The sequence below is a fragment of the Microcaecilia unicolor genome, chromosome 3 (genome assembly GCF_901765095.1).
Source record: "Microcaecilia unicolor chromosome 3, aMicUni1.1, whole genome shotgun sequence".
NCBI lineage: Eukaryota > Metazoa > Chordata > Amphibia > Gymnophiona > Siphonopidae > Microcaecilia > Microcaecilia unicolor.
This window is the reverse complement of record NC_044033.1, coordinates 280,464,590-280,491,840: the sequence shown is the minus strand read 5'-3', so window position 1 is coordinate 280,491,840 and position 27,251 is coordinate 280,464,590. Positions and strand designations below refer to the sequence as shown.

The window sequence follows — 27,251 nt, the reverse complement described above, 5'->3', positions numbered from 1 at the left end:
TTTAATAGCGGTCTATGGACTTGTCCTTTAGGAATCTATCTAACCCCTTTTTAAACTCCGTCAAGCTAACCGCGGATGGTGAATTCGTGGAATGGCCCCTTGATGGAAGTGGTAGAGACAAAAACAGTATCTGAATTCAAGAGAGCTTGAGACAAATGGGAAAATTAGGTTCTTACCTTGGTAATTTTCTTTCCTTTAGTCACAGCAGATGAATTCATTAACTGATGGGTTGTATCCGACCACCAGCAGGTGGAGATAGAGAACACTGAAGAACCACAGTGACCCTTGGACGGCTAGCCCCATCTGCCTTCAGTATTTGAAATTTCCAAAGCAGAGTGAATCATAAAGGTAGAATAACATAAACTTTCCTCACAGCGAACAAATGCCCCAGAACAGGAGCAATAACCACACAAAGGAGGGATGAACTCAACCTCCTGCAATAGAACAGCATATAGAAGCTCTGAGAGCTGGTCTTCAACTCCTCCTGAAGAGATACAATATCTACACGAAAGATCTGAACAAAAAACAAAGCCAGACAGGGAGGGATCATGGATTCATCTGCTGTGACTAAAGGAAAGAAAATTACCAAGGTAAGAACCTAATTTTCCTTTCCTTGTCATCAGCAGCAGATGAATCCATTAACTGATGGGAAGTACAAAAGCACTCCCTACTTAGGGTGGGAACAGGCCACTCCGCGAGCAAGCACTTGTGCTCCAAATTGCGCATCCTGCTTCGCTGCAACATCCAGCCTGTAATGCCGGACAAATGAGAGCTAAGAAGCCCAAGTAGCCACACTACAGATCTCTTGAAGAGAGAGTGCACCCGTTTCAGCCCACGAGGAGGAAATCGCTCTCGTGGTATGCGCCCTAAACGCTTCAAGCGGAGACCGTCCGGGAAGCAGATACGCAGAAAAAATGACTTCCTTGAGCCAACGGGCTATAGTGGCCTTAGACGACGGACACCCACGTCGAGGACCTGACAACAATACAAAAAGGTGATCAGAAGTCCTGAAGTCATTCGACATCTGTAGATACTGCAACAGAGCCCTGCGGATATCCAAAAGATGTAATTGTCCAAAGGAATACGTAAAATCTTCCTTAGAAAAGGAAGGAAGAAAAATGGGCTGGTTCAGGTGAAACGCTAAAACCACTTTAGGCAGGAAGGAAGGCACTGTACATACCGTTACTCCGGACTCCGAGAATTGTAGAAAAGGGTCCCGACAGGACAGCGCCTGAAGCTCAGATACACATCTAGACGATGTCATGGCTACCAAAAAGACTGTCTTGAGAGTCACATCCTTCTCCGAAGCTCGCTTAAGCAGTTCCAAAGGCGAACGCTGGAGAGCCTTCAACACCAGCCCCAGGTTCCAGGCCGGACAAGGTGACCGCATAGGAGGACGGAGCCGAAGCGCCCCTCTGAGAAATCGGGCAATGTCCGGATGAGCAGCAAGGGATAAGCCAGAGACTTTCCCTCGAAAGTATGCCAATGCTGCCACTTGAACTCGCAGGGAATTGTAAGCCAGACCTTTCAGTAAGCCATCCTGCAAAAAGTCCAGCACCGACGAGACAGTAGCCTGCGTGGGTGTGATCACCTTTGAAACACACCACGCCTCAAACTTGCGCCAGATCCGAGCATAAGCTGCGGAGGTAGACCGCTTGCGGGCCTGCAAGAGTGGAAATGACCTTGTTAGAGTAGCCCTTATCTCTCAATTGCGCCCTCTCAAGAGCCAGGATGTAAGACCAAATCAACAGGGATCCTCCATAGACACCAGACCTTGAACCAACAGGTTCGGCACCAGAGGCAAAGGAAATAGAGCCTCCGCCATCATCCGCGGAGATCCGCATACCACGGATGCCTTGGCCAGTCCGGAGCGATGAGAATCACCAATCCCCGGTGTAGTCGAATCCGCAGGAGGACTCGCCCTATCAAGGGCCAAGGAGGGAACACATACAGGAGGCCCGAGGGCCAGGGTTGAGCCAGTGCATCCAACCCCGCCGAGCGAGGATCTCTCCTGCTGAAAAAGCGAGGGACTTTGGCGTTTGCACTTGATGCCATTAGATCCATTCCGGGAGTCCCCCATTTGGCACAAATCTGAAGAAAAACTTCATCTGCCAGTTCCCATTCCGCCGGGTCGATTTGATGCCTGCTGAGAAAATCGGCTTGCACGTTGCTCTGACCTGCTATGTGAGCTGCTGACAGAAGCTGCAGGTGGAGCTCGGCCCAGTAGCAAATCTAAGCGGCCTCCGCGGCCAGGGCCCTGCACTGAGTGCCGCCCTGATGATTGATGTACGCCACCGCTGTCGTGTTGTCTGACAGAACCTGGACAGCAAGCCCATTCAGAGTCTTGTGGAAGGCCATAAAAGTCTGGAATATCGTTCTCAGTTCCAAGCGATTGATGGACCATCCCCGTTCTCAGTTCCAAGCGACTGATGGACCACCCCGCTTCCACAGGTGTTCAATGACCCTGACCATAGCTTCCCTGGCAATGCGCTCTCCAACCCAAAAGGCTGGCATCCATTATCACCAGGAACCAAGAAGGAAGCGCAAGCGGCATTCCTTGTCGCAGCATCCATACTGTGCCGGCCGCAAGGAGCCACGTTAGTCTGCGTTGATAATCATGGGAAATCGGAGACCATTGCTGGAGCAGGGCAATCTGCAGTGGCCTCATATGCACTCTTGCCCAGGGAACCACCTCCAAAGAGGCCGTCATCGACCCCCGCAGCTGGACAAAGTCCCAAGCTCAAGGGCAAGGCATCCGCAGGAGCAGACGGACCTGATTCTGAAGCTTGCACCACCTGTGGTGAGGGAGAAAGACAAACCCCAAGGCCGTGTCGAACCGGACCCCCAAATACTCGAGAGACTGAGAGGGGGTCAGATGACTTTTGGGTATACTGACCACCCAGCCTAGAGTCTGCAGGACTGTACCCACTCTGGCTGCGACAAGACGAATTTCATCTGCCGAATCCGCTCTGATGAGCCAGTCGTCGAGATAAGGGTGAACTCTGATACCCTCTCGCCTGAGATAGGCAGCTACCATCACCATTACCTTGGAAAAGGTACGGGGAGCTGTGGCTAGGCCGAAAGGCAAGGCCCAAAACGGGAAATGTTGTCCCAACACCGCAAACCAGAGAAACTGCTAGTGCGGGGACCAAATAGGAATGTGCAAATAAACTTCTTTTAGGTCCAGAGACGTGAGAAACTCTCCCGGCATTACCACTGCAATGACGGAGTGCAGGGTTTCCATGCGAAAATGACGCACTCTTAGAGCCTCGTTGACTCTCCTTAAGTCGAGGATCGGTCTGAAAGACCCGCCTTTTCAAGGCACCACAAAATAAATGGAGTAGTGGCCGAAGCCGCGTTCGGCGGAAGGCACCAGGATCACCGCTCCGAGATGCAGCAAGATTTGCAAGGTCTCCTCTACCGCCGCCCGTTTGACGGCAGTGCCGCATCAGGACTCCAAAAACACGTCTCTCACCGGGGCACCGAATTCCAATCGGTAACCTTCTCTAATCAGATCCAGGACCCACTGATCCGAAGTAATCTTGGTCCACTCCTCGAGAAAGAGGGAAAGACGTTCTCCTACTGCAGGAATTGAGGAGTGGACCGGCGTCCCATCATTGTGGAGGACGCCCCTGAACTCCTGGCCGTGACCCGGCCGCTGCGGAGTATTTGTCCGAGCGAAAAGAGTTCCTCTGCTGAAAACAGGCACGTTGAGAAAACCCAGCAGAGCGCCCCGGGCAGTACACCTGCGAGCTTAATGGAAGCGAGGTCTGGAAGAGGAGGAAAACACAGGACCCTTGGAAGAAGGCCTCAGCCTATCCTCAGATAACCGCTGGTTCTTAGAGTCCCCTAGGTCTTTAACAATCTTCTCCACATACTCTCCAAATAATAGGAGGCCCCAAAAGGGTAACCTCACCAGCCTGTGCTTAGAGGCCATATATGCCGCAGCCAAAGAAGGCAGCGGGCAGAAACCGCCACAGATATCTGCTTAGCCAAAGCTCTGACCAGATCATAAAGGGCGTCAGCCAAAAATGACAGGGCCGACTCCGTCCGCGGGGCAACCTCAGAGAGGGACCCCGCACTCTCCGCGGGCTGATCCACCGCCTGTTGTAACCAGGAAAGACAGGCCCGGGATGCATAGGAACTGCAAATAGACGCCCTTAAGGCAAGGCCCGATATTTCAAAGGACCGCTTCAGCGCGGATTCTAGCCGAGGGTCCTGCATGTCTTTCAAAGCGACCCCTCCCTCTACTGGGTGAGTGGTCTTTTTAATCACCGCCGTGACCAACGCATCCACTTTAGGCATCCCAAAAAGGGCAAGTGCTCCTCACTCAGAGGGTAAAGCTGACCCATAGCCCTGGCCATTTTCAAAGGCCCATCGGGGTCAGACCATTGAGCTGAAATAAGCTCCTAGATGGAGTCATGCACAGGAAAGGCCCGAGTAGGCTTCTTACTACTCACCATCCTAAGATTAACAGAGGAGGCATCACCCTCGGCAGGATCATCAATCGAGAGGGCCTGCAAGGCGTCAGCAATGAGAGGTGGCAGCTCGTCGCAGTGGAAAATCCGAACTGCACTGGGATCATCCAAATCCAGTGGCAAACAGGCACCCTCCTCTGGATCATCCGTCCATGAGGGCCTACCAGATCCCTCAGACTCTCCACAGCCTGACCACGGGGGGGGGGGGGGGGGGGGGGGGGGGGGGGGGAGGGAGAGAGGAGGGAGATGCACCACTTTCAGTCGGGGAATTTACCCGTCTATGTTTAGCATCTTTCCAACGCTCAGGGGAAGAAATAACCTCTGTAGCCATCCCTGGGCCATCAACACCCGGAGAGAATCCAGAATGCAACGAAGTGTCAGACACCTGCATCAGTAGCACAAACTCAAGGGAGAAAAACTCACCCTGACCCTTCGTCCCCGAATTAGGAGAAACGGAGGTTGGAGCTCCTCTAGCAGCCTTGACACGAGGCGTCCCCCTGCACTCAGACTCCTCCGCCACCGCGAGGGTCGAGCCATGCGGCGCTTCCAAAATGGTGCCCGCTGCCAGCTCCATCGAGCGGGAAGAATCATCACTCGCCATGCTCATACTAGCTCGAGCATCTAAGGAGCACAAACTGCAAAGCCCCGGTGCTGACCTGCGTTTACCACAGCAGGAGCAGCGCTTAACTCCATCAGCAGCCATCGCCCGACAGGAAGGAAATATAGCAATAAAATGGCGGCTTCGTGCCAAAACTTACCCCGTTCGGAACGCTGTCCGCGGGAACCTCCTCGGAGGAGCTGGGCACCACTCTCACCTCAGAAGACTGAGTCAATGAGCTCCGGTCACACTGCACTGTACCAGAATCTCTGGAGAAAGCCTCAGAATAGCAACGCTGTATAAGTGCGCACTTTTTTTTTTAACGCTGTGAGGAAAGTTGGAGGCAGGCAGCAACAGAGGGACTCCGGGAGGAGGGGAGAATGGGTAAGGCAGGGAAAGGGCGAACCTATATGCCTTTAAAGAGGGCACCACCAGCCACAATACCCCTGCTCAACTGGCAAAGCACAGGAGCCACCCCAGGCAGAAATCCAGGAGCTGATCAAGCTACATCCACACCTGCTGGAAGATAGAGAAGTACTGAAGGCAGATGGGGAAGCCGTCCAAGGGTCACTGTGGTTCTTCAGTGTTCTCTATCTCCACCTGCTAGTAGGCGGATACAACCCATCAGTTAATGGATTCATCTGCAGCTGATGACAAGGAAACATAGGATTTGAAAGGGAATGATAGGGAGAATAGATAGCATGGATGGGCAGACTGGATACGCCATATGGCCTTTATCTGCCTACATTTTTCTATGTAGGTATGAATTACGAATCTTAGTATTTAGCACATGTTAAGCTTTAGTAAAAGGGCCCCTTAATTCAGTTTTTCAAAATACTGAAAAGAGCTAAGATAAGTTATTTTGGCTACTCTTTCGACTGTTCAGAAAAATATGGTACCTCACTGAAAGAAATTATATCCCCATACTTTCACAGTCAAAACAGATACAAGTTGAAATTCATTACTTTGGAAATGAATGGTAGGCATAAGCAAACTGAGGGGGTCAATGCAGTAAACTGCAATGTGCTTTAACAAAGCAGTTTACTTGGGATTTTCCCAAATTAGTCTTATTCTCAACACAGAAAGAAAGCCTTCTAGTGCGGGAAAATATTGAGTAAAACCACTGCACAAAGGCACAGTGAGAATGCAAAACACATATAAAACGTTTGAAAAAATTGTTACTTTTCATTTAATGCTGGATCTTTATGGCAACTCAGGGCCTGTGTAAAGATGCAGCAAAGGCATCATCAGAAATGAAATGCACTACCTCACCTCAGATGACCCAAGGATCACATGTCCTAGGACCCTCCAATCTCCTGCCAACAATCACCTTACACCTCCAAATATTTTCCTAGTAGCGCACAGCAACTCTCTCCCCCCTCCCCATCAAAGATACACTGGAGGTCCAAGTGGCCTCCCAATACCTCCTTGACATCCCCAAAAGTACCCCTCTCACACACCTCTGAACTTAGGAGGCAGGAGTGACATTCACTAATTCCTGCCTCCATGCTGTCATGTGGGAAAATGGAAGCGCATCCCAGGACACACCATGTGGATTCAATCTAATAAGACAATTGCCTTAGCTGGCACACTGAACCTGTGTGGTCCATCCTGAGATATGTTTCACAGAGTGAGGCAAAACTCAATGACGGTGTGAAAGTAGGAGTGAGTGGGTACTGCTTCTGCCTTCCAACTTTAAAGGTGCATTTGGAGTTCCAGGGCAGGGAGCCATTTGAGCGCCCAGGGTAGGGAGAGGAGATAGGAGCTCACTGGCCACCAGGGAAATCTTTGGGATGGGGGTGAAGACCAGAAGCCACTAGGCTACTAGGGAAAACTTCAGGGAGGAGGGAAGGGAGGGGTCAGGGAGCAGGGGCCACTGGATCACCAGGGAACTTTTGTGGACTGGGTCAGGAGAGAGGTTCAATGATTCTGGTGTATCTTCCTTCTTGTCAGTGCATGAGCCAATCTCCATTCATGTTCCGACAAAGACACATTTTACTTCTGATGTGTCAAATGGCTGAATCTTACTGCAGCAGTGTTTGCTGTTTTTTTTTTTTTTTAACAGTCCATATTTAAACATAATGGTAATTTGCATGCTATGTCCTTACAGCACTGGGAAGCAAACGTCCACAGCCATAAGTTCTTAGGGACCCAAGCAGCATAAGAGGATCTCAGCTTTACTTTGTTATTTTCCCTAATCACCTCCGTCCTTTCTATCTGTGGGTCTCCAATGAGAAGGCATGACTTTCACATTGCTCTTCTGAAAATAAAATGATTTACGTTGACAACATATTATAGAACAAGCTTGTGAATGGCCACATAGACTTGCTTAGCAAATTTAAATTTCTATTTGGAATAAAGGACAGTTTTTACCAGTGTAAGTACTGCATTTCTGTATTCTGAAGAGCAGAAACCACAAGACACATGCTGAGTATTTGCTGATTCACTATCAAAATTAATCAAACTTGAGAAAACTGCAGCAAAAAGTAAATTTAGTAGAACTCTGAAAGAGATATACAGACTGGAAAGTTATTAATGTTATGGGATCCTGCTGGGTAGATCTGACCTGGATTGGCCACTGGTGGAAAACGACACTGGATTTGGACATCTTGGTCTGACCCAGTTTGGTATTTCTTATATTCCTACTGTATCTATTTATTTTACTTAATTTTAGCACTTGATATAACACAAGTGATCCCTGAGGTGACTATGCGGTTTACAATTTCAATAACAGGTAATTTGCACTATCCCTAATGGGCTCACAATCCAAGACTGTTCGAGCATTTTCTAATTAAGTTTGAGTCAAAATCATATTAAACATACCACACAAAAAAAAAAAAACTTACCACATCTGCCAAGTTCATTGCAGTTTGGAGAAGATAACACTGAGCTGCACCTCTCAAAAGAATCTGATGTGTGATCATTGTACATTGCATGACTTCTCTGCAAAACAAAAATAAAATCCTAATCAAGTAGCATTACTGAAAGTACCAGTAGCAGCAAAACTACTCTGATTACAGAATTCTCACTTACAATTAACATCTCCTTTCATGATACTGACCTAGAGATGGGAGTAACTAATGAGGTAATTAAATTTGCTGATGACACAAAGTTATTCAAAGTCGTTAAATCGCAGGAGGAATGTGAAAAATTGCTAGAGGACCTTACGAGACTGAGAGACTGGACGTCTAAATGGCAGGTAACGTTTAATCTGAGCAAGTGCAAAGTGATGCAGGTGGGAAAGAAGAGCCCGAATTATAGTTATGTCATGCAAGGTTCCACGTTAGGAGTCACGGATCAAGAAAGGGATCTAAGTGTCGTCGTCGATGATACGTTGAAACCTTCTGCTCAGTGTGCTGCTGCTGCAGCTAAGAAAGCAAATAAAATGTTAGGTATTATTAGGAAAGGAAAACAAAAATGAGGACGTTATAATGCCTTTGTATCGCACCATGGTGCGACCGCACCTCGAATACTGTGCGCAATTCTGGTCGCCGTATCTCAAAAAAGATATAGTGGAATTAGAAAAGGTGCAGAGAAGAGCGACGAAAATGATAAAGGGGATGGGACGACTTCCCTATGAGGAAAGGCTAAAGTGGCTAGGGCTCTTCAGCTTGGAGAAAAGGCGGCTGAGGGGAGCTATGATAGAGGTCTATAAAATAATGAGTGGAGTGGACGGGTAGATGTAAAGCGTCTGTTTACACTTTCCAAAGATACTAGGACTATGGGGCATACGATGAAGCTACAATGTAGTAAATTTAAAATGAAGCGGAGAAAATGTTTCTTTACTCAACGTGTAATTAAACTCTGGAATTCGTTGCCAGAGAATGTGGTAAAGGTAGTTAGCTTAGCGGAGTTAAAAAGGTTTGGACGGCTTCCTAAAGAAAAAGTCCATAGACCATTATTAAATGGACTTGGGGAGAATCCACTATTTCTGGGATTAGCAGTATAGAATGTTTTGTACTTTTTGGGATCTTGCCAGGTATTTGTGACCTGGATTGGCCACTGTTGGAAACAGGATGCTGGGCTTAATGGACCATTGGTCATTCCCAGTATGGCAATACTTATGTACTTATTTTAAAAACTTCTGCTTACTCATTCTCTACATTATGAATCTATATAAACTAAGGTACAGCAACACTTATATTTAGGAAAACCAGTTTGATGCTAGAATGGAACGGAGCATCACCTTCTCTGAGTTCACACTTTGATAATTAAATACAGCAAATCTAACTGGAATAGAATGTGCTGTGCAAGAATGTACACCTTTTAGGCTATAAATGAAGAAATTACATTCTTACCTGCTAAATTTCTTTCCTTGACTTTCACCAGATCAGTCCAGCACCAGCAGCTGGAAAAACAGAATCAATCACTGTGCAGCTTGCCCTACAGAGGCACTCTGTATGCATAGCTCCTCAGTATTCTGATAACCAAAGCAAAGGAAACTGAATTCCCCCTTCTGCACCAAATCTCTGACCAATGGAAAAAATCAGGTTTCTTTTTCTTTTTTTTAAATAGAGAGGTGTGGTAGCCGTGTTAGTCCACTCTTAAAGGTTATCAATAGAAATCAAACAAAATAAAACATGAAAAAGAAAATAAGATGATACCTTTTTTATTGGACATAACTTAATACATTTCTTGATTAGCTTTCGAAGGTTGCCCTTCTTCGTCAGATCGGAAATAAGCAAATGTGGTAGCAGATAGTATATATAAGAGAAACATCAAAGCATTACTTTGGCAATCTGACAGAGTGGGAGGGTGGGGGTATGCATGGGGACATCAAAACATTTCATTGATATTCTAACAGGATGGGTGTTGGTAGGTGAGAGGAGGGTAATAAACAGAGAAATAAACAGAGAAATACAGCTTTATGGTTTATAATGGGTTAGAAAACCCAGATCCTTATTAAGTCCTGTTTGTTGGGTGTCAAAATATTCAATCATTCTTTTTTCAAAGGTCTTACGTTCCTGTATTGTTTTAAAATTACCTTTCAGTATTCTTACTGTGAAATCACTGGTGCAGTGTTCTGGTCTTGTAAAGTGTTGCCCACAGGGGTGGGGGCTTGACTGGCACTGGCTATTTTCATGTGATGTCTGTGCAGATTAAATCTTGTCTTAAGCATCTGGCCTGTTTCTCCAATATAGCATCTTTCGTTACATTTTTTACACTGAATGATATATACCACATTGGAAAATGAGCATGTAAAATAGTCCTTTATGTTGAATATTTTTCCCTTGTGAATGACTGTGGAGTCTTGTGAAATGTTTTGGCATTGTTTGCAGCTGGATGTGTTACAGGGAAACGTGCCCTTTTCAATTTTTTGGACACCACAGTCTCAATCAGTGATGGCTGTATACAAACATCTATATACAAGAAACCCACAGACAGATGCAGCTACCTCCAACAACTCCAGCTTCCACCCTTCACATACAAAAAGATCCATTATTTACAGCCAAGCCACAAGATACCACCGTATCTGCTCGGACCCAGAGGATAGAGACAGACACCTTGAAACCCTGACTGCATCCTTCAAACAGAAAGGCTACAACCCCAAAATAATCTCCAAGAATATTGCCTCCTCCCTCAAAACACCCAGGGAAAATCTGCTACAGTACAAAGAAAAAAAAGCCACAGACAGAATTCTCCTTGTAGTGACATACAACCCAGAACTGGAGAAACTGAGGAAAATCATAAGAGACCTACAGCCCTTATTCCAGGAAGATGAATTACTGAAAGAGATATTCCCATCCCCACCAGTGCTGGCCTTCCGACAGCCACCAAACTTAAAACACAAGCTGATCAGAAGTAAACTCCCAACACAGACGGAAAAAGAAAAGGGCACGTTTCCTTGTAACACATCCAGCTGCAAACTATGCCAAAACATTTCACAAGACCCCACAGTCATTCACAAGGGAAAAATATTCAACATAAAGGACTATTTTACATGCTCATCTTCCAATGTGGTATATATCATTCAGTGTAAAAAATGTAACGAAGGATGCTATATTGGAGAAACAGGCCAGATGCTTAAGACAAGATTCAATCTGCACAGACATCACATGAAAATAGCCAGTGCCAGTCAAGCCCCCACCCCTGTGGGCCAACACTTTACAAGTCTCTTTTCGGATTGGACGGATTCCTGACCTGTTTTTGCTGCATAATTAAGTTCCCCTGATGATGCCAGTCTAGTGGCGAAACATGGCCTATGTTGGGAGCAGGGAATTTAGAAATTCACATCACATGAATTGAGAAGAAAAGGTGTTATTGGAGCCTCTGTTTTAGATCAGCGTCCATGAACTGAAAGATGACTGGGGCGCAGTTTTGAGAAGATACTCTGCGAATATTTACAGCTTTGCTCGCACCAGCACCCAAGCTAAGTGACTTTAAACATTTGATAGTTGTTTTCATCATGATATTTTTTATTATTAATATCTGGCTGGTGGTAGGACGTGCGATGATGTGAGAACTGTGTGCAAATGCTTCTCAAAACCTTGAGACACTTTAACACACCAAAAAAAACTGAGCACATTATTTAATTATTTTTATATTTTTTATTTGTCATTTTTTTTTTTTTTTTTTTTATTTAGTAGTAAGGTTTCTGGCTGAGTTGTTGAGCATAATTATTGAAACCGATCCTTCAAGGATACCCAGAGTTTGGATAGTACAACACTTTACAAGACCGAAACACTGCACCAGTGATTTCACAGTAAGAATACTGAAAGGTAATTTTAAACCAATACAGGAACATAAGACCTTTGAAATAAGAATGATTGAATATTTTAACACCCAACGAACAGGACTTAATAAGGATCTGGGTTTTCTAACCTATTTTATTCTCTGTTTATTACCCTCCTCTCACCTACCAACACCCATCCTGTTAGAATATCAATGAAATGCTTTGATGTCCCCATGCATACCCCCACCCTCCCACTCTGTCAGACTGTCAAAGTAATGCTTTGATGTTTCTCTTATATATACTATCTGCTACCACATTTGCTTATTTCCGATCTGACGAAGAAGGGCAACCTTCGAAAGCTAATCAAGAAATGTATTAAGTTATGTCCAATAAAAAAGGTATCATCTTATTTTCTTTTCCATGTTTTATTTTGTTTGATTTCTATTGATAACCTTTTTTTTGAAGAAAGAGGAAGACAATCTAAGCATGAACATAAAAAAAAAAAAGAATAAAACATGGAGGAAAGCTGAATTGGTCTGGTGAGACTCAAGCAATGAAAATTAGCAGGCAAGATGAAACTTTCTCCTTCCTTATCATCTTTACCAGACTAGTCTAGCACCTGTGGGATGTAGCAAAGTAGCATTCAGAAAGTATGGAATCTAGCCCTAAGACCTTTGGCTCCAAAAGAGGAAATCTATCCTTGCCACAAAATAACAACCTGCAGTCTTAACAGACATATGAAAAGAGGACATGCCCTACAAATATTATTTTGCAACACTGGTCACGAGGTCACCATGGCAAGCTACCTAACAAAATAAAATAAAAACATAAGCATTGTTATACAGGGACAACTGAAACTCCATCAAGCCCAGTATCCCATTTCCAACAGTGACCAATCCAGGTCACAAGTACCTGGAAAGATCCCAAAAAAGTAAAACAGATTTTATGCTGCTTATCCTAGAAATAAGCAGTGGATTTTCCCAAGTCCATCTTAATAACAGCTTATGGACTTTTCTTTTAGGAAATTATCCAAACCTTTTTAAAACCCTGTTAAGCTAACTGCTTTTACCACATTACCTGGCAACAAATTCCATAGTTTAATTACACTTTCAGTGAAGAAATATTTTCTCCAGTTTGTTTTAAACTTACTACTTAATAGCTTCATTGCATGCCCCTAGTCCTAGTATTTTCGGAAAGGAAAAACAAGTGATTCACATCCATTCCACTTAGTTTTTTATGCACCTCTATCATATCTCCCCAAAGTCCTAGCCACTTTTGCCTTTCCTCATAGGGAAGTAGACCCATCCCCTCTATCACTTTTGTCGCCCTTCTCTATACCTTTTCTAATTCTACTATATCTTTCTTGAGATGCGGTGTCCATAATTGCACACAGTATTTGAGCTGCTTTGCACCACCGAACGATACAAAGACTGGGTGGGGCCTGAGTCCTTAACTGTCCAACAACATGCAGAAAGATAGATCAGTAAAATAGTTGTAAATAATACGTATCTTAATATCTAAATGTAATAAAAGGTATCAAATGTCGAAGAATAAAATGACAAAAGAAAATTAAACATTACAAACTTCAGTAAATATATCTAGATCTCTTAGGCAACTAAATTACGGTAAAATTATGTATCATACCTGATAATTTTCTTTCCATTAATCATAGCTGATCAATCCATAGACTGGTGGGTTGTGTCCATCTACCAGCAGGTGGAGATAGAGAGCAAAGCTTTTGCCTCCCTATATGTGGTCATGTGCTGCCGGAAACTCCTCAGTATGTAGATATCCAAGCTCCATCCGCAGGACTCAGCACAGAGAATTACACCCACAAAGGGACACTCTGCCCAGCTCACCACCGCCGAAACGGGGGAGGGGAATTAACCCAGCTCATCCCCACACAAGTGGGGGAGGGGAATCCGTCCAGCTCATCCCCGCGGAGCGGGGGAGGGACACCACCCCGCCGATGCGGGGGGATCTGGCTTATCCTGCAACCGCAACCGCGGGAGGAGCTGACTGACCCTAACACCGCCGAAGCGGGAGGGAGCGCCGGCAGAATTTATGTCTCAATCCAGCCCCGTAAAACGGAGGGGAGAGGAATGCAGCAGCTCACTGTAACACAAACTCGTCTCAACTCTTGAAGAATCCAATTGAAAAAACTTGACCACGAAGTCCTCCTGAACAGGAACTGAAGACTAAACTTGAACCTGAAATGCAACCAGAATATAAACAGTACATATATCTGGGAGGGGCTATGGATTGATCAGCTATGATTAATGGAAAAAAAATTATCAGGTATGATACATAATTTTACCTTCCATATCATCATGCTGATCAATCCATAGACTGGTGGGATGTACCGAAGCAGTACTCACCCAGGGCGGGACATAGAAATCCCTGACCGCAACACTGAAGCTCCAAACCGGGCCTCCGCCCGAGCAGCCACAGACAAGCGGTAATGCCTGGAGAAGGTATGGGCCGAAGCCCAAGTTGCCGCCTTGCAAATCTCTTCCAAGGAGACGGACCCGGCCTCTGCCATCGAGGCCACCTGAGCTCTAGTGGAGTGAGCCTTCAGCTGGATAGGCGGCACCTTCCCCGCGGCCACATAAGCCGCTGCAATGGTTTCCTTGACCCATCTTGCCACTGTAGGCTTAGCAGCATGCAGACCCTTACGAGGACCTGCAAACAGGACAAACAGATGATCCGTTTCCGGAAATCATTGGTCACTTCCAAGTATCTGATGATGACTCGTCTCACATCCAGATATTTGAGAGCAGAGTATTCCTCTGGGTAGTCCTCCCTACGAAAGGAAGGGAGACAGAGCTGCTGATTCACATGGAAGCGAGAAACAATCTTGGGCAGGAAGGAAGGCACTGCGCGAATAGTCACTCCTGCCTCAGTGAACTGCAGAAAAGGCTCTCGACATGAGAGTGCCTGGAGCTCGGAAACTCTTCTGGCTGAAGTGATAGCCACCAAAAAGACTGCTTTCAACGTCAGGACTTTCAGAGATGCCCTCGACAAGGGTTCAAAAGGCGGCTTCTGCAAGGCTCTTAGCACCAGGTTGAGATTCCACGCAGGCACCACTGAGCGCAGAGGAGGGCGCAGGTGATTAACTCCCTTGAGAAAACGTACCACATCTGGCTGCGAAGCCAGGGAAGCACCCTTCAGGCGGCCCCTGAAGCAAGCCAGAGCCGCTACCTGGACTTTAAGGGAACTGAGCGACAGGCCTTTCTCCAGACCTTCTTGCAGGAACGCCAGCACTGAAGAAATTGGAGCAGTGAAGGGAGAAAGTGAGCCTGCTTCACACCACGCTGCAAAGGTACGCCAAACCCTGGCGTAAGCAGTAGAAGTAGAGCGCTTCCTCGCTCTCAGCATAGTGGTGATGACCTTGTCTGAGAAGCCCTTCTTCCTCAGACGCTGCCGCTCAATAGCCAGGCTGCAATAAACGTTTAAATAAACGTCGAAATAAACGCCCTTAAGGACGTCCAAAATTTTTTTTTTTTGTAACGGAGCCAGCGGGAGGGGGGAGAAAAGGAGGGACCTGGCGCCACCAGGTTTGCACTTGCTCAAGAAGAGCCCTCAACCCCAGGTACTCAACAAAACCTAAAGATTAGGCTTGGAGTCCTAGCCAGAGCTGCTGCTGTGTGTGACCACCACCTGCTGAGATAGAGAACATACTGGGGAGTTTCCGGCAGCACATGACCACATATAGGGAGGCAAAAGCTTTGCTCTCTATCTCCACCTGCTGGTAGATGGACACAACCCACCAGTCTATGGATTGATCAGCATGATGATATGGAAAATGGATTTTAAAAAGTATCAGTAGATGATGGCTACACCTCTAGACAGAGCAGGACAGAGAGGGTCCAAAGTACAGAACAAAGTCCAGTAGTGAAAAAAAGCACCAGGAGCCTTCAAAATCAGGACACAATTTCTTTAATCATATAAATTGAACAATTCTCCTTTGATGACCTGATACGGGCCGTGGTTCGTCGCACAGCGCCTACGTCAGGGGTCTGCATTTGACAAACAAAAATACAAACATAAGAATCACACATTAAAATAAAGAAATGCTCATTGTGAAACCTTAAGTGGATCCCTTCAAAAGTAGTAATGAAGTGAACATGCATATTAATTATAATGAAATACATAAAAAGTGAATAAATTAACAGGCTTATTTTCGAAAGAGAAGGACGCCCATATTTCGACACAAATTGCAAGATGAACGTCCTTCTCACAGGGTCGCCCAAATCAGCATAATCGAAAGCCGATTTTGGGCCTTCTCAACTGCTTTCTGTCGCAGGGACGACCAAAGATCACGGGGGCATGTCGGAGGCGTAGCGAAGGCGGGACTGGGGCATCCTCAACAGATAATGGAAAAAAGAACGGCGAGAAAAGGGAAGCTGAAGGCGTGCCGAGCTAGCACGCTTTTTACTGGTGCTGTCGCTGCCGACGTCGCCCTAACCCTGAGCAGGACAGGTATGAGTTTTAAATTTCGGAGGGAGGCGGGAACTGGACGGCGCGCGGTGCCGCGATTGCTTGGGTTTTTTTTTCTTTTTGTAGCACGAAGGATGAAGGGAAAGTGGCTGGGCGTGCGTGCCGGGGGGAGGGGGGGGGTGCTGGCGACCTGGTGCTCGGTCGGTGGGTGGGTGGGAGGGAGGCCGAGAGGCCTGGTGCTTGATGCTGAATGGCCTGGTGCTTGCTACTGGGTGGGAGGGAGGGGTGCCTACCTGATGCTGGGTGGAAGGGAGGGAGGGAGGCCTGGTGCTGGGTGGGATGCCTGATGCCTGGTGCTGGGTGGGGTGCCTGGTGCTGGGTGGGCGGGAGGGAGGGAGGCCTGATGCTGGGTGGGTGGGGTGCCTGGTGCTGGGTGGGTGGGAGGGAGGGAGGCCTGATGCCTGGTGCTGGGTGGGGTGCCTAGTGCTGGGTGGGAGGGAGGGACGCCTGATGCTGGGTGCTGCTGGGTGGGAGGGAGGCCTGATGCTGGATGCTGCTGCGTGCTGGGTGGGAGGGAGGGAGGCCTGGTGCTGGAGGGAGGCCTGCCTGGTGCTGGGAGGGAGGGCGGGCGGGAGGGCAGGGGGAAATGAGGGTGGCTGGACATGGGTGGCTGGAGGGGAGGGCAGGGGGGAGAGGAGGGAGGCTGGACATGGGTGGCTGGAGGGGAGAGGAGGGTTGCTGGACATGGATGGAGGGCAAGAAATGAAGAAGAAAGGAGGAAAGTAAAGAAATAAATGGAAAGGAAGCCCTGGAAACGGAGTTAAGAGAACAGAGAGCAGCAGAATCAGCAACTAGGACCAATATGGATAGAAAAACAAAATCACCAGACAACAAAGGTAGAAAAAATCATTTTATTTTCAATTTATTTTTTGGAATATGTCCAATTTGAGAATTTACATCTGCTGTCTTATGTTGCACTGGGTATAATGGAGCTGTAACAGCTTACAGAAATGATTTATAATGAAAGAAAATCAAGTTATTTTTTTCTCCTATACTAGTATAATATTTTCAATGATGTCTGTTTATATGCGCCATGGCTGGTGTAAGGGGTGTGGCTATCATAGGGGTGGAGTCATATGTGGTGACCCCGCCCATAATGAGTACCAGCACTTTGCGATAAATAATTAGATTTTGGGTTGCTGTTTGGGCACTCGGTCTCTGAAAGGTTCGCCATCACTGATATGATTCCTCCTAGAATGGGATGATAGATGCAGAACAATACTAGACAATATTGCCCCAATTCAAACCAGAACCTCACACAGAAAGAAATCAACTCCATGGTTCAATGAGGAACTGAAAAATCTCAAAACACAAGTCAGAAGGTTAGAACGAGCGTGGAATAAAAAGAAAGACGAACCCATACTTAACGCATGGAAACAACTTGAAAGAAAATATAAATATACCATAAGACAAACTAAAAGATTATATTACAAAACCGAAATTGGACCAAACTACAAAGATACACACAAACTCTTCCAGCTCGTGAACAAACTATTAGATATCACACCAGTCACAACCAACAACAAAGATACACCAGGAGCAGATAAACTTGCAAAATACTTCAATGAGAAAATAATACAACTACGACTTAAAATACCTGTCAGCACCATCGACTACACCGTACTCCTAGACTGCCTAGACCCAGACCCTGGTGTATACCCAGCAGACAGAACCTGGACCAACTTCGAGATATTATCGGAAGACCTCATCTCACAAACGTTCAAAAGATTCGCCAAATCTCACTGCAAATTAGACATATGCCCAAACAACCTCATGACATTTGCCCCTCAACAATTTATAACAGACTTAACGAACCACTTGAATTATATGTTACAAAATGGACTCTTCCCGAAGGAGAAAGGAAATATTCTACTCACCCCCATTCTCAAAGATGCAAAGAAAAGTGCGAATGAACTAACCAATTATAGACCAGTAGCATCCATTCCCTTAATAACCAAACTAACGGAAGGAATGGTGACCAAACAACTCACTATTTAGACAAATTCTCAATACTACACGACTCCCAGTCAGGATTCCGAACCAACCATAGCACTGAAACAGTACTAGTTACTCTCACGACTAAGTTCAAACAAATGATTGCAACTGGCAAGAACATACTACTTTTACAATTTGACATGTCTAGCGCCTTCGACATGGTTGATCACGGAATACTACTACATATCCTCAAGTACTTCGGAATAGGTGGCAACGTTCTCAATTGGTTCAAGGGGTTCCTAACCACACGATCATACCAAGTGACATCTAATTTTACTATATCAGCCACATCGATACCTGAATGTGGGGTCCCACAGGGATCCCCCCTCTCACCGACCTTATTCAACTTAATGATGATACCCTTGGCCAAATTACTATCAAACCAAAACCTCAACCCATACATATATGCAGACGATGTAACGATCTACATCCAATTTAAACAAGATTTAAAGGAAATTTCCAATGACATCAACCAAAGTTTACATATCATGCATTCATGGGCAGACGCATTTCAGCTGAAACTCAATGCAGAAAAACCCAATGCCTGATACTCACCTCTCAACATAACACGAACAAATTCACCACCATTAACACACCTACACTGAATCTTCCAATCTCGGACACTCTAAAAATTCTTGGAGTCACCATTGATCGACACCTAACACTTGAGAATCACGCGAAAAACACAACCAAGAAGATGTTCAACTCAATGTGGAAACTAAAAACAGTAAGACCTTTCTTCCCAAGGACTGTCTTCCGAGGCCTGGTACAATCAATGGTACTCAGTCATTTAGACTACTGCAACGCACTCTACGCTGGATGCAAAGAACAAATAATCAAGAAACTTCAGACAGCCCAGAACACGGCAGCTAGACTCATATTCGGTAAAACAAAATATGAGAGTGCTAAACCCCTACGAGAAAAACTGCATTGGCTCCCTCTTAAAGAACGCATCACGTTCAAAATATGTACCTTGGTCCACAAAATCATTCATGAAGATGCCCCAGCCTACATGTCAGGCCTGATAGACTTACCAATGAGGAATGCTAAGACATCGTCCTGCACATTCCTTAACCTTCATTTCCCCAACTGTAAAGGGCTAAAATACAAACTAACACACGCAACAACCTTTTCCTTCTTGAGCACACATTTCTGGAATGCACTACCGCGGAACTTAAAATCGATCCATGAACTAACCAACTTCCACAAACTATTGAAGACCCATCTCTTTAACAAGACACACCACAAAGACCAACAAATATGAACTCCTTCACACATACCCAGAATTACTATCTGCTTGTTATATTAATATCATGCTTTAACATTATCATGTTACCCAAGATCCTTCTATAATACTAAATGTTTATTTCTTACATATCTCCATTATTCATGATATATTGTAAGCCAAATTGAGCCTGCAAAAAGGTGGGAAAATGTGGGATACAAATGCAATAAATAAATAAATAAATATACACATATACACACACATACTGTGAGGAATATGAGGGTGAGAGGGAGAATGAAGGAATATGAGGCTCGAGCGGGAGGGAGACTGGGTAGAGAAAGGAAGGAGTCTTTTCCCCTGGGGAATATGGAGAATCAGCCCGATTAGGTCCCACGGTAGAAACAAGGACTTCAATTCCCAACAGCCCCCAGAGGAGGTCAGGAGAAGGGCAAGAGAAGGGAGATGAAAAAACCTGTCCCAGAGAGCCATGAAGAGGGAAGGAGTTCTGAACCTGCCCAAGCAAGGAAATCGAGAGCACCCTGAGCAATGGGTGTGGGGAGGAACCTATGGACTGGCAAGGGGAAAAAAGGAGGAGGAACTAGAGCAAGAGGAGCCGATGGAGACTGCTGCTCTGACTAAACTGGATGGAAAGGAGGTGAAACAGGAGAGGGCTGCTCGGGAGGAGAGCCTGGTAGAAGAAGGGAAAAGGTGGCTATCTCACAAGGGGAGCTGAGAGAACAGTTTTACCACAGAAGAGTCATGCTGGCCTGGTTGGGGAGGGACCCATGCTACTCTCCCTAGGTTGATTTCTTTTGAAAGGGAAAGAGGAGGAGTGGTGGTTTTGGGCATAACTGCTATATATGAACTGCTGGGAGTTTGAACCCTTTCTGAACTGCTGTGTTTGGGGAATTGTTTTGCATAACTGCTTACATGAACTGCTGGGGTGTTTGAACCCTTTTTTATCTACCGTGTTTGAAGAATTACTTTGCATACCTGCTATACATGAACTGCTGTGTTTGGAGAATTACTACCGTCCGCCTGGCCAGGACGAACAGACGGATGCGGAAATGTTAAAGGAAATCAGGGACGCAAACAAACTGGGCAACACAATAATAATGGGGGATTTCAATTACCCACATATAGACTGGGTTAATGTAACATCTGTACACGCAAGGGACATAGGATTTCTTGATGAAATCAAGGACAGCTTCATGGAACAGCTAGTTCAGGAGCCGACAAGAGAAGGAAAAATACTAGACTTAGTCCTTAGTGGTGCTCATGATCTAGTGCAGGGGGTAACGATACGAGGGCCGCTTGATAACAGTGATCATAATATGATCGGTTTTGATATTGGCATTGAAGGAAGTGAAACTAGGAAATCAAGTACGCTAGCGTTTAACTATAGAAAAGGTGATTACGACAAAATGAGAAAAATGGTGAAAAAAAGACTGAAAGGAGCAGCTCGCAGAGTAAAAAACTTGCATCAGGCGTGGATGTTGTTTAAAAACACCATCCTGGAGGTTCAGGACAAATATATTCCACGTATTAGAAAAAAGGGAAAAAAGACTAAACGTCAGCCGGCGTGGCTAAACAGTAAGATAAAGGAAATCATTAGAGCCAAAAAACAATCCTTCAGAAAGTGGAGAAGAGAACCAACTGAAAGTAACAGGATAGATCATAAGGAATGCCAAGCCAAATGCAAAGCGGAGATAAGGAGGGCAAAAAAGGACTTTGAGAAGAAATTAGCGTTGGAAGCAAAAATACATAGTAAAAATTTTTTTAGATACATTAAAAGCAGGAAACCGGCCAAAGAGTCGGTTGGGCCACTGGACGAAAATGGTGTTAAAGGGGCGATCAAGGAGGACAAAGCCGTAGCGGAGAAATTAAATGAATTCTTTGCTTCGGTCTTCACCGAGGAGGATTTGGGGGGGACACCGGTGCTGGAAAGAATATTTGAAGCGGGGGAGTCGGAGAAACTAAACAAATTCTCTGTAACCTTGGAGGATGTAATGGGTCAGTTCAGCAAGCTGAAGAGTAGTAAATCACCGGGACCTGATGGCATTCATCCCAGAGTATTAATAGAACTAAAAAATGAACTTGCGGAGCTACTGTTAGAAATATGCAATCTGTCCCTAAAATCGAGTGTAGTACCGGAAGACTGGAGGGTAGCCAATGTTACTCCGATTTTTAAGAAGGGTTCCAGAGGAGATCCGGGAAATTATAGACCAGTGAGTCTGACGTCGGTGCCGGGCAAGATGGTGGAGGCTATTATTAAGAATAAAATTGCAGAGCATATACAAAAACATGGACTGATGAGACAAAGTCAGCACGGATTTAGTGAAGGGAAGTCTTGCCTCACCAATCTAATGCATTTTTTTGAGGGGGTAAGCAAACATGTGGACAATGGGGAGCCGGTTGATATTGTATATCTGGATTTTCAGAAGGCGTTTGACAAAGTGCCGCACGAAAGACTCCTGAAGAAATTGCAGAGTCATGGAATCGGAGGTAGGGTATTATTATGGATTAAGAACTGGTTGAAAGATAGGAAGCAGAGAGTAGGATTGCGTGGCCAGTATTCTCAGTGGAGGAGTTAGTGGGGTCCCGCAGGGGTCTGTGCTGGGTCCGTTGCTTTTTAATGTATTTATAAATGACCTAGAGATGGGAATAACTAGTGAGGTAATTAAATTCGCCGATGACACAAAATTATTCAGGGTCGTCAAGTCGCAGGAGGAATGTGAACGATTACAGGAGGACCTTGCGAGACTGGGAGAATGGGCGTGCAAGTGGCAGATGAAGTTCAATGTTGACAAGTGCAAAGTGATGCATGTGGGTAAGAGGAACCCGAATTATAGCTACGTCTTGCAAGGTTCCGCGTTAGGAGTTACGGATCAAGAAAGGGATCTGGGTGTCGTCGTCGATGATACGCTGAAACCTTCTGCTCAGTGTGCTGCTGCGGCTAGGAAAGCGAATAGAATGTTGGGTGTTATTAGGAAGGGTATGGAGTCCAGGTGTGCGGATGTTATAATGCCGTTGTATCGCTCCATGGTGCGACCGCACCTGGAGTATTGTGTTCAGTACTGGTCTCCGTATCTCAAAAAAGATATAGTAGAATTGGAAAAGGTACAGCGAAGGGCGACGAAAGTGATAGTGGGGATGGGACGACTTTCCTATGAAGAGAGGCTGAGAAGGCTAGGGCTTTTCAGCTTGGAGAAGAGACGGCTGAGGGGAGATATGATAGAAGTGTATAAAATAATGAGTGGAATGGATCGGGTGGATGTGAAGCGACTGTTCACGCTATCCAAAAATACTAGGACTAGAGGGCATGAGTTGAAGCTACAGTGTGGTAAATTTAAAACGAATCGGAGAAAATTTTTCTTCACCCAACGTGTAATTAGACTCTGGAATTCGTTGCCGGAGAACGTGGTACGGGCGGTTAGCTTGACGGAGTTTAAAAAGGGGTTAGATTCCTAAAGGACAAGTCCATAGACCGCTATTAAATGGACTTAGAAAAATTCCGCATTTTTAGGTATAACTTGTCTGGAATGTTTTTACGTTTGGGGAGCGTGCCAGGTGCCCTTGACCTGGATTGGCCACTGTCGGTGACAGGATGCTGGGCTAGATGGACCTTTGGTCTTTCCCAGTATGGCACTACTTATGTACTTATGTACCTGCTATACATGAACTGCTGGGAGTCTGAGCCTTTTTTGAGCTACTTTGTTTGAAGAATTGCTTTGCATAACTGCTTTATATGAACTACTGAGATTTTGGAACCTTTGCGGTTTTTTGTTTTGAATATCAATAGAAATCAAACAATTTTGATTTTGATGTTTTGAATACTATGCTATTTAACTGCTATGCTTCTTGAGAAATGCTGTGGTGGGAACTACCTTTGGAGGAGCAGTTGACACAAAGGGATTACAATAAAGTAAAATGATCTGACCTTGTGGATTGCTGTGTGCTCTTTAGCAGTGGATTACAGCACCCAACTCAGCTAAAGAGCCGAGGGACTCAAGAGTCTCCCGGTGCAGGAGACTTTTCCAAAAATCTCCCAGTGGGGGAGACCTTACAAGATATATAATATATATATATATATATATATATAATATATATATATATATATATATATATATATATCAAACGGAGAGGAAGGGACAATGCCCACACCATTTAAATTCCTTTTAGAACTGCTGCTCATTTCTTACTTCAAAAGGATGCCAAAATTACCTCTTTCTCTAAGAATGGCATAATGTAAATAATACACATTGCTTTAAATCCTACTTTAGAGAAGCCTCCAAGTGTGTCACTTGCCGAAGTAAGCTAGTAAAGGTGATACGTACTGAATGAATCGCAGTTAAAACAAAAGCACTAAGCATTTACAAGCTTACTTCGGAAAGTGAGACACTAGGACGCTTCTCTAAAGTAGTATTTACACAAATTGAGGGCTCCTCAATATATGAAGAAAAAAAAAAAAAGGTTTGGTAACCACTGCCTAAGTTGTACACACAAAACCCAAACAGACCCTCAACAAATATGAAACAAGGGACCACACATCAGTAATAAAGGTATGAATGTAAGAAACCAAACTGAAAACCTCAGGAGGTCAGACTCTGCACACAACAATAATAAATAGAAACAGAAATGCAAGATACCAGAGTTGTGCATTTCCAAAAAGCTGACAGAACAAGTAACAAATTGAGAATAAAATACTTTTTTCTACTGTTGTTGTCTGAGCATTTTATTTTTCAATTCGCTTTAGTTCTGGTGTCTCTCCTGGTTTTCTCCCGTCTTAGCAAGGTCTCTTGTCCATTTATTTTGATTTTGCTCACACCCGTTTCAGTAGTAGCTCAAGGTGAGATACATTCAGGTACACTGGGGATTTGACTTTTCTTCACTCTCTCTACCATCTACCTTCTCTCTGCATCCCTATCTGTCCTATCCAGCATATCCACACTGTATCCCTGTCCCTATCTCTCCCTCCCTCCACATTCAGCATCTGCCCTCTCAGTGACCTTATCCTTCTCTATTTTCAGCATCTCCCCTCTGAATACTTATCTTGACCTGTCTTGTATTTCTATCCTGAATCCTTATCTATTCCCCTGTGATCAGCATCCCTCCCCCAACCCACCCCCACACCCCCGAGTCCAATATTACCTCTGTGTGTCTTTATTTCCTTTCTGTCTAGAATTGCTCTTCTGTGTACCTGTCCCTAAGCTCCCTCCATATCTCTTCTCAGTCTCCCTATCCCTCCTTTCCCTTTTCCCATCCTCCCACACCCCCTCACTCTGAGGCCATTATCTCTCCCCTTCTCTACTCTCTACCTCAAGCCCACTATATCTCACTCTTGGGTCCAGTGCCTTTCCTCTCCCCCCCCCCCCCCCCCTCCACTCTCTCTCCCTCCCTCCCTTCCGGGGTCCAGCATCCATCCCTTTTCCCTCTCCATTCAACTCCTGAGTCCAGCATCTCCTTTTGTCTGTTCCCTTCCCCCCAGGTCCAGTAGTGTAGCACCTCCTGAATCTCTCTATCCATTGGTCCACCACGTCGCTTCCTCCTCCATAACACAGGTCCAGTGTCTGCTCCCTTTCTCCCCCCTCCCAGTTTCAGCTTCTGTCCCCTTTCCTTCACCCTCCCCACAGAAACAGCATCCCTCCTCTTTCTCCTTCCACTCTACCGGTTCCAGTGTACGTGCCCTTTCCTCTACCCCTCCCAGTTCTAGTGCCCCTCCCTCTTCTCCACCTCCCTCCCCGCAGTCCCTCTCACTTGTTCCCCTCACGGCCAGTAGAGGCACTGCTTCAATTACATCAGCTTGACTCAGGGCTTCACCAAAGCAGACAGTTACATCAGTGAGCCAAGGACAAGTCATAGGGAAGACCCAAAGCTCCAAGGCAGGCTGATTTAATGGATGCTGACACAGTGGAAGTGCAACTACTAAGGGAGCAGTTGGAAGATCTAGAGAATAATAGGTCGCCCTGAAATAATTTGAGATTTAAAGGAATCCCAGACTTGGATATGTTCAGCAACTGTGAAGCAGTGATTCGAGAGCTGTGTGGGCACATATTGAAACCCGAGGATGGGGGTCAATTACCAGACCTCCACATCCAGAGAGCGCAAAGAGTGGCTGGCCCGCAGCGAGATTCCAACCCAAGGGACATTGTAGTATGTTTCGCTGATTTTCCCACGAAGGAGCAGATATTGTCTAAAGCGAGGCAGCAAAAAGAGATTCTTTGGAAGAACTGCAAGATTGGAGTGTTTCAATATCTGGCATGGACTACTTTACAAAAGCGTCAATCCTTTAGAGAAGTCACGATATTCATGAGGTCAAGGGGGATCTGCTACAGGTGGCTATTCCCCTTTGCGATGTGGCTAACGGTGGACGGGAAGTCGCGCAAAGTGAAGACCCTGGGTGATGCCTGGTCAACATTGTGATCTTTGGGGTGTAAAGGTGTTCCAGTACAGACGGAGTTACCGGAGACCACCAAGGAACCCAGAGCAGATTCAGAGTGGCAGACGGAGGTGGATCGTGGAAAGAAATCTGATAAGCAGGCTTCCTGAAGGAAAACAGACTTAAGTGGGCTGGGACAGACTGATTAATCTGCTGAGGACATTATGCAGATAAGCAACCATTTCATGGGGTGCTATGCATAGGGGGTCGAGTGGGGAGAGGGGAGGGCAGGCATGGCACCCTGGTGAGAGTGGGGAGCATGGGAACCTGTTGGAACATTGTGAGGGGTGAGCTGAGAGATTGGAGAGATTTTGGGTGTGAGAAATATAATTTGTGTGGGTCTGGGGGTGGAAGGGTGGAGGGATACTAGACAGGAAGGTAACAGATAAGTGAATGTAGCGGATGTGGGGAGTGTGGGGTGACAGGAGGGCAGGGGATGGACTGTTGTGAGGCCAAAGCCCGGGAGAGTGCGTTTATTCCTCGTGGGATGGCTGATCTACTGATAGAGAGATCGGCTAAAGGGAGGGGGAGGGTTTAGGAGGATGGGGGAGGGACTATGGATATGTTAAAGCAGGGGAGAGTGGGTTTGGGTGGGGGGGAAGCCTTCCTGGTGGGTACATGGAATGTGAACAGGCTCAATAATCAGGGAAAGCGCAGTAGAGTATTTAAGGAGCTGAGCAGGCTGAAGTGGGACGTAACGTTTTTACAAGAAACACATTTAAGACTAAGAGATATTCACATGCATGCATCGTAGGTCTTTTCGGGAAGTGGTGGTACATCAGGGAGAAGGACCAAAGAGGATGGGGGGAGTAGCCATATTGATAACACAAAATTGTGGGATTGTGATTAAAAAGGTGTGTTGAGATACTAGTGGGCGCTATGTGGCCCTTACAGGGTGGCTGCAGGGCAAGGAGCTGACCTTGATCAATATTTATGCACCGAATGTGGGGCAAAAGAAATTCTTTCAAACATTAAAAGGAGAGACTCTGGGATTTGTGGGAGAACAGGTAGTGGTAGGGGGGTATTTTAATCTTGCCCTGGATGCAAGGTTAGACCATTCGAAAGGAGGAGGGCAGCAGAGTGGTCCTGGGCGGAAGGCATTGTTGCAATTTATGAAGGGGTTGGAAGTGGTGAATTGTTGGAGGTTGCTACATGGGGTGCAGAGGAATTACACCTTTTACTCGCATGCAGCGCAGACCTATTCCCATATAGATGGGTTGTGGGTGCATTGCAATGGATGGCATATGGTGGAGGTGGCTGACATAGAGACGATTTGTGTTCCTGATCATGCACCAATGTGGATTAAACTAACTGGGCTGGGTCATTGCAGGCGACAAGGAGTC

General features: G+C 45.8%; 1 protein-coding gene across 1 annotated transcript in view; it reads right to left on the bottom strand.

The window, feature by feature from the left end:
- The window catches only part of TARBP1 (TAR (HIV-1) RNA binding protein 1), a 919,966-nt gene that overhangs the window by 630,497 nt on the left and 262,218 nt on the right, over window positions 1-27,251 (bottom strand). The window contains exon 8 of the mRNA XM_030198123.1: window positions 7,923-8,019. Within this exon, the coding sequence (XP_030053983.1) occupies window positions 7,923-8,019 (97 nt within the window). The remainder of the gene's footprint in view (window positions 1-7,922; window positions 8,020-27,251) is intronic.